This window comes from Cebus imitator, unplaced genomic scaffold (genome assembly GCF_001604975.1).
Source record: "Cebus imitator isolate Cc_AM_T3 unplaced genomic scaffold, Cebus_imitator-1.0 Scaffold254, whole genome shotgun sequence".
Classification (NCBI taxonomy): Eukaryota; Metazoa; Chordata; class Mammalia; order Primates; family Cebidae; genus Cebus; species Cebus imitator.
In genome coordinates, this window is record NW_016107569.1 from 2,874,447 (window position 1) to 2,882,694 (window position 8,248).

At 56.3% G+C, this 8,248-nt stretch overlaps 1 protein-coding gene across 5 annotated transcripts in view; it reads left to right on the forward strand.

Annotated features, from left to right (window-relative positions):
- The first annotated feature begins 2,662 nt into the window (after window positions 1–2,662).
- Window positions 2,663–8,248, forward strand: part of SH3GLB2 (SH3 domain containing GRB2 like, endophilin B2) — an 18,891-nt gene continuing 13,305 nt past the window's right edge. For all 5 annotated transcript variants that reach the window (XM_017499135.2, XM_017499137.2, XM_017499136.2 and 2 more), the window contains exons 1-2: window positions 2,663–2,893; window positions 7,891–8,032. In XM_017499135.2, coding sequence (XP_017354624.1) covers window positions 2,831–2,893; window positions 7,891–8,032 — 205 coding nt within the window. In that variant the 5' untranslated portion in view covers window positions 2,663–2,830. The remainder of the gene's footprint in view (window positions 2,894–7,890; window positions 8,033–8,248) is intronic.

The window sequence follows — 8,248 nt, forward strand, 5'->3', positions numbered from 1 at the left end:
TAGTAGAGACAGGGTTTCACCATGTTGACCAGGATGGTCTCGATCTCTTGACCTCGTGATCCACCCGCCTCGGCCTCCCAAAGTGCTGGGATTACAGGCGTGAGCCACCGCGCCTGGCACCATCTTGATTTTTTAAACACTGGCTAAATGAATGATATAGTCAGCTATAAACAGATACCAGTAAATAAGTCCATGATCAATACAGACAAATAGAAACACATAACGAGCACAGAAACAAACACAGAGAAACACACGTCTTGAAGATGTGTGAATGACAAGAAAGTTGATGAAGGCAACATACACTTATTGGCCCAAGTACATGATAGGTGGGTCCAGGCAGGTGGAGTTCTGACAGCTCCCAGGTGATTTAATGTAAGAGCCATTGACTTGTTGGTCCAGAACCAGGGTTGGGAGAGGGACCAGGTCTGGATTTTGAACAAGACCCCAGGTGACTTGAGGCTCACCCTGCAAAGCCAGGCTGGGATAGGAGATAGAAACTGGGGTAAGAGGCTGGGTGTGGTGACTCATGTCTGTAATCCCAGCACTTTGGGAGGCAAAGAAGGGCGGATCACGAGGTCAAGAGATCGTCACCATCCTGGCCAACATGATGAAACCCTGTCTGTACTAAAAATACAAAAGTTAGCTAGGCACGTTGGTGTGTGCCTGTAATCCCAGCTACTCAGGAGCTGAGGCAGGAGAATTGCTTGAACTCGGGAGGCAGAGGTTGCAGTGAGCCAAGATCACGCCATTGCACTCCAGCCTGGTGACAGAGCGAGACTCCATCTAAAAAAAAAAAAAAGAAAAAAAAGAAAAGAAACTAGGGTAAGTATAGAAAGATGAACAAAGCCAGGGAGAAGAAGGTACGGCTCAGGAACAGAGCTCTCCACTGGGTTCAGAGATGAAGCTGAGGCCGGGCACAGTGGCTTATGCCTGTAATCCCAGCACTTTGGGAGGCCGAGGCGGGCAGATCACTTGAGGTCAGGAGTTTGAGACCAGCCTTGCCAACATGGCAAAACCCCATCTCTACTAAAAATACAAAAATTCGCCAGGCATGGTGGCGCACACCTGTAATCCCAGTTACTCTGGAGGCTGAGGCAGAAGAATCACTTAGAATTTGGGAGGCAGAAGTTGCAGATGGTGCCACTGCACTCCAGCCTTGGTGAAAGAGTAAAACTACATCTCAAAAAAAAAAAAAGATGAAACCTAGAGGTCACAGCAGGGAGAGGTGAAGACCAGGACAAAGCTTCCTCTCAAGCCCTGGAGAAGGTATTTGCAGGCAGGAGCACGTGCAGTTCATCTCCTTGCGTGGGGCTGTCATCACCTTGCTTGGGGCTGGGTTCAAGATTATCACAGGTCTGTGCCTTCAGGGCAGTTCATTCTCTCCCCCTGACAATGACCCAATCTTTGACCTCCTCCTCTCACCACACAGGGGGCTCCAGGCCCCAGCCCCAGGACCCCCTCCCTTTCTGTCACCACCCCTACAACCCTCCTCCAATTTGGGGGAGCCGCAAGGCCTCCCAGGCTGACAAACAGCTATTCCAGCAGTGGAGGGCAAGTCCCAAGCCTGTCTCTGGCTCAGTCACCAAGGTCAGGGCAGAAGAGAGGAGGAGAGGTCAGAGGGGAGGAGCAACAGTAGGAAACCCAAGGGAAACGGAGTGAAAGAAGTAGGAATGGGAAGGAGGGGGTGCAAATAAAGAGAGCGGAGAGGAAGAGGCACAAATAGGGGAGAGACAGCAGGCATGGGTGGCGGGAGGAGACAGCAAGAGAGGCCCATTTTAGAGATCTATTGCACAGATTTGTGACTTTGTCTATCTATTGCATACTTAGTGACTTTGGGAGGCTGCGGTAGGCAGATTGCCTGAGATCAGGAGTTCAACACCACCCTGGTAACATGGCGAAACCTTGTCACTACTAAAGTACAAAAAATTAGTCGGGCATGGTGGGGGACACCTGTAGCCCCAGCCACTCAGGAGGCTGAGACAGGAGAATCCCTTGAGTCCAGGAGGCGGAGGTTGCAATGAGCAGAGATGGCGCCACTGCACTCCAGCCTGGGCGACATAGCAAGAGTCTGTCTCCAAAAAAAAAAAAGCATTGCATATTTCAAAATTGCTAAAATAGTACATTTGAAATGTTCTCACCACAAAAAAAGTAGGTAAGGTGATGGACATATCAAGTAACTTGATTTCATCATTCCACAATTTCATCATCTTGTAGGCCGTAAATACTTATTTATCAATTAAAAATTTTTAAAAGCATTCGTAAGATGGCAAATAATATGTAATTATGGTGTGCACCTGCAATCATTTAAGAGCACATGTGTTCCAATTTTAGTAATAATTGTAGTAAAAGGAAAAAAGAGGCCGGCCCAAGCTGCCGTGGCAGGCGCAGGGGGGCAGCAGCGAGCAACTGCACGGCTGCCCCGCGGGACCCCCGCCCCGCCCCGCTCCGGCCTGGCCCCTGCTCCGCGCCATTAGCTCCGCCCCAGTGACGTCTCTCCCCGCCCCTGTCCCTCCAGCCCCGCCCCCGCCAGCTCCGCCCGGCTTCCGGGATCCCCATCCCCGCCCCTTTAGCTCCGCCCCACTGCAGTCCCGCCCTGCCCCGGCGCCGCCAGCTCCGCCCCGAGGCCTCGGCGCCCCGCCCCCCTCGCCCCGCGGCCTCCGCGCCCCGCCCTGCGCGCTTGGGCTGGCTCTGAGGCTGCTGCGGGCGGGCGGGCGGGTGCGCGGAGGGCCGGTACCCCGCAGCAGGTGGGCGGGGTGCGGGCGGCGGCGGCGGCTGGGCCGGGGGCTGCCGGCTGCCCTCTGGCGGTGCGCGGCGGCCGTGCGGACGCGCCATGGACTTCAACATGAAGAAGCTGGCGTCGGACGCGGGCATCTTTTTCACCCGGGCGGTGCAGGTGAGGCCTGGCTCCGCGCCGTACACACGGGGCCCGGATGTGGGGCGGGCGGGGAGCACACTGCGGCTGACGCCTGGGGGCGCGGGGAAGCCCTCCCGGGCTGCTGCTCCGGTCCCCGCCGCGGGCGCACCTCTGCCCGCTTGAGTCCTTGCTGGCCAGAAGAGGGAAAGAGCCCGGGCGGCCTGAGCCGGGCCTTGGCCCTGCTGCCTGGGGCGAGGCACCGGTGCCCACCCTTGGTGCCGGTTGAGTTATCCTGTTCCCCTGGCGCCTGCCCTGCCGAGGAGGGGAGGAGGCACCGGCTGGGTCCTACCTCTCTGCCCTTTTCCAGCAGTGACTGGCGCCTGGCGGGGCATTTAGCGGCCTAGGTGTCAGGCCCAGGGACTCATAGTCCGCCACAACCCCTTCTCCAAGCCTCAGTCTCCGCACCTGTGCAATGGGCGGGTGGTGCCATGAGTCCCTCAGGGCCATTTCACACATTTGGATAGTCAGGCCGGAAGCCAGCAGCTGTTTCCTTTCTGCTCCACGGGAGGTCTGTTTCCTTAGTCCCTAGGCCTGGGGGATGGGGAGAGGGCTGGGGTCTGGCTGGGAAGCTGTCCAAGCCCATGATGCTGAAATTGGAGCAGGTCCTATTTGTTTAGGGGCAGAGAGAGAAACAGGCAACTCAACAACATGGAAAGACCTAGGATCAGGTGTGGGTGGGAATATGCCCTCCTGTGACCTTGGGGGAGGGGCCTTCACCTCACTGGGCCTCAGTTTCTCAATCTGAAAAATGGGATCAGTATTCCTGCCTCCCAGGACAGATGCGAGGATTCTGTGGGACTGTACGTATGTGTGCTCGCCAAAGGCAAGCTCATGATTGGTGTTAGCGTGGTTAGTATTGCACCTGTGCAGCATGTGACCTTGAGCAAATCACTTCTCTCCGAGCCCCGCCCTCCCCTTCTGTAAATCAGGTGTAACACCATGGTTATGGGATTCAGTGGGATTCTGCAGGCCTGGGGCTGGCCCCTCCCAGGTTCTGGGAGCCGGTCCTGTAGTGTCCTCCTTGTCGTTGTCACCGTTGTTGTTTCTGTTGAGTACAGTTCTCCCCCAACTCTCACCCCCGAACTCCCCTTCCCAGGAGTCCAGACCCAGCCGCGTAGCCATGTTTACTAGAAAGTGCTGTGTCCCGTTGAGGATTAGCATCCCAGCGAGAATTCACTCCTTAGTGTGTTTCAAGTCTGGTGGACAGCCCCAGCCCTTGTGGAGATGCCAGGATCCCAGAGCCCCTCGGATTGGATGGCCCCAGTCCATCTGGGAGGGGGGAAACCCACTCTGTTGTTGGTATGGCAACCACACTATCTCCCACATCTGTGAAGAACCTGATCTGCCAGTTTCCTGCTAGGGCTGGGGCCGTGCTGCCTGACCTGGCCAGGGCTCTCTGGGCCCAGGCAGAGCAGGGCCTAGGTGTGGCTCTGCTTGGTGGGGGCTGGCCCACAGGGTCACTGATACTGGAGTGGGAGCCAGCAGCCAGGCCCCAGCCTCGGGGTGGGAGGCAGGGAGCTGGGAGCTTTATAAATAGAGGCTTTCTGTGCTCTGCACGCCCACCCCCTGCTGCTGCCATCTTCCTGGGAGCAGCCTCGGACGCCAGCACCAAACCCCTTCCCCTTGGCAGGATTGGAGCGGAGTGGCTGGCCAGGGGACAGAGGGACCTGAAATGTGACCTGGCAGGAGAGGCCACAGAGAGGTTCTGCCTGAGACCAAGCTGGCCTGCACGGGAGTCAGCCAGGAGGATGGGAGAGGGGTTCTTTATGATCAGTACTTGTGCTGGGCTGGGGAACCTCCCAGCCCCTGCAGGTACGAGAAACAACTTGAAGAGCATTCCCGATCAGCAGGGAACAAGGCCCGGGCCCAGAGATGAGGCTCCAGAGGGCGGGATCCCTTTTGCAGGGGTCTGGGATGGCCTCCTGCAAGGTGGGCCCCTAAACTATGCACAGAAAGTAGGGAGGGGCTTGTGACATTGGTCCTAGTGGCAGGAGCACCTCGGACAAGGGCACCGAGGCAAGAAAACCTAAGGCATATTTGGACAAGGTGGCAGCGGGGGTGGGAGAGGGCAGCAGGAGTGATAGGAGTAACACTATAAGGAGTAATTGCAGTAACAGTAATAGAGGTAGAAGTATTATCATCAAAGTCAGAGAGGTGGCGGCACTGTCATCGTCAATCCAGGCAGGCTGCAGTGGACATTGGATGGATGCTCTCTAGTTCGGGAAAGCCTGGTAGAACTTTTTACCTGGGTGGCTGGGGCGGTGGCTAATCCCAGCACTTTGGGACGCCGAGGCAGGAGGATCACCTGAGCCCAGGAGTCCAAGACCAGCCCAACCAACTTGGAGAAACCCCATTTCCACTAAAAATACAGAATTAGCCAGACGTGGTGGCACATGCCTGTAATCCTAGCTACTCGGGAGGCTGAGGCAGGGGAGCTGCTTGAGCAATTTCTTTTCTTTTTTTTCTTTTTTTTTTGCGATGGAGTCTTGCTGGAGTGCAATGGTGCAATCTTGGCTCACTGCAGCCTCCGCCTCCCGTGTTCAAATGATTATCCTGCCTCAGCCTCCTGAGTAGCTAAGACTACAAGTGCATGCCACCATGCCTGGGCAGTTTTTTTTTGTTGTTGTTGTTGTTTAATTTTTGGTAGAGACTGGGTTTCACTGTGTAGCCAGGATGGACTCCTGACCTTGTGATCCGTCTGCCTCAGCCTCCCAATGTGCTGCTGGGATTACAGGCGTGAGCCGCCACACCCGACCTGTTTTTTGTTTTTTTATGAGATGGAATCTTGCTCTGTCACCCAGGCTGGAGTGCAGTGGCGAGATCTCGGCTCACTGGAACCTCCACCTCCCGAGTTCAAGCAGTTCTCCTGCCTCAGCCTCCCAAGTAGCTGAGATTACAGGTGCCGGCCACCACACCCAGCTAATTTTTGTATTTTTAGTAGAGATGGGCTTTCACTATATTGGCCAGGCTGGTCTAGAACTCCTGACCTTGTGATCTGCCTGCCTCGGCTTCCTAAAGGCCCAGCCAAGGCTTTTCGTTAATAATGGTGATAAGGCCTGACATAGTGACTCACGTCTGTAATCCCAGCACTTAGGGAGGCCGAAGCAGGTGGATTGCCTGAGGTCAGAAGTTTGAGACCAACCTGGCCAACATGGTGAAACCCCATCTCTATTAAAAACAAAAATTAGCTGGGCGTGGTGGCGGGCACCTGTAATCCCAGCTACCCGGGAGGCTGAGGCAGAGGAATTGCCTGAGCCCGGGAGATGGAGGTTGCAGTGAGCCAAAATCGTGCACTCCAGCCTGGCTAACAGAGTGAGACTTTGTCTCAAAAAAAAAAAAAAAAAAAAAAAAAAGATGGTGGTGATAATACTAGCTAACATGTATCGGCCCCATACTCTGTGCCGGCCCAGTGGCCTGTGATTTAGATCCTGTGATCTGCGTTCTCCAGTCAGAGGATCTCAGGCCCAGAAGGCAGACTTTGCCTCTCCAAGCCTGGGTTTCTTCATTTGGAAAATGGGGTGAACACCACTCTCCTCAAAGGACTGGGTGGGCACGGTGCAGGGGGAGGGGCAAGGCCGAGCCCCTACTCCGGAAGGTCTCAGTTTTCGGAGTGTGAGCAGGAAGAGGTGGTAGAGTCTGCCAGGGTGAGGGAAGGAGGAGGAGGCCGGGAGCAGCTGGCCCCAGGCAGGAGCTGAGGCCATACCCCTGGCAGCTGGGCCCTTCCAGCCCTACAGGGAGAAACCCAAGCTCTGCTACATAATTGATGGCTGCTGAGCTCCTGGTGGCCGCCCAGCCCCCCGCCGCTGACGCCGACTGCAGCCATGGATGATTCACAGCTGACCCGAGTCCGGCGTAGTCCAGGGCCTTGCTCAGCCTCAGTGGTAGCGTCTGTGAAATGGGAACCAGCCCTCCGTGCATTAGAGGTTGATGAGGTCAAGAGCGGAAACCCTCAGGGCAGGGCTGGCCAGCAGTGTTTGTTGCTCCTTATCTTACTCCTGCAGGTCTTCACTCTGGCCACCACCTTGGGCAAGCCCTTTCCCTTAACTGGAGAAGGCCTTGGTGTCCCTGTCAGGAAAGCAGAGGGAGACGTGTTTCCGGTTGTTCCTAGGTAGCCCCTGTGGCTTCTGCCAGCTTTGATGAGGACCCATAGGGCATCCCGGGCCCTGGGTGTGCCCAGCTGCTGGTTCTGATGGGCTGTCGGTGTGTCTGCCTACCCTCCCAGGTGGCCAAAGCCAACCGTTTGGCCATCCCGCAGTCCCCTTCCTTCCCAGACGTCTCTGTGCCCATCAGCTCTGGGCACCAGTGCCTTCCATGGGGAAGTCAGGCTGTACCAGACCCAGCCTTTATGTCCACCCACGTCTTTTTTCTTCATCCTCATAACCTATGAGAGAGGTGTTGTTATGCCTTTCTTCAGCTCAGGAAACCAGTGCTCAGAGAGGCAGAGCCCCTTGCCCAAGGTCACACAGCTGGATAGTGGCAGAACTAAGAATCGAATCAGGTTTTCCGGACCTTGGGTTTTTCCCCTCCCTCCCCGGCACCCTCTCCCTAGCAGCTCCCAGATGCCTGTGGAGCTCCCTGGTAGCCCCAGACCTTGCTCCATGCCCCGTTTGTCCCAAGCCCTTTCTACCAAGTCTGCTCCTTCAGAGTCAGGCTCCAAGGACCCTAGGGCAACCCTCCCCAGGGTTCCTGACCCCACTAAGTTGTGTGCCAGGTTGTGTATGAATGTGCATTTTTGTGGGGAGACAGTCTCTAGCTTTCACTGGATTTCCAGAAGAAGCTGTTATCCGCACACTCTGGTCCAGCCACCTCATTTCACCAAGGGGCAAACAGGGAGGCCCTGCCAGGAAGCCTCAGGCCGGTTCCTTGACCCTGGGGCCTGCCTGGCTTCCTGCTGGTGGGAGGGGCAGTCCTCCCTTTACCCTCCACTCCCCCACCTCCTCCTGAGCCCTCCCTACCCCTTGGCCTTCGCACTGTAGTTCACGGAGGAGAAGTTTGGCCAGGCTGAGAAGACCGAGCTTGATGCCCACTTTGAAAACCTTCTGGCCCGGGCAGACAGCACCAAGAACTGGACAGAGAAGATCCTGAGGCAGACAGAAGTGCTGCTGCAGCCCAACCCTAGTGAGTGTGTGCCAGGGCCTGGGAGGGGTGCATCCCGGGGATGCCTGGCCTACTGTGGCACGGGTAGTGAGTGTGCGCCGGGGCCTGGGAAGGGTACATCCTGGGGATGCCTGGGCCTACTGTGGCATGGGTACAGCAGGGCTGCAGGCGGGGTTTCAGCTAGACTCTTGGGCTAAAGGCCAGTTAGGAGTGGCAGTTCAAAGAAAATGGAAAAAA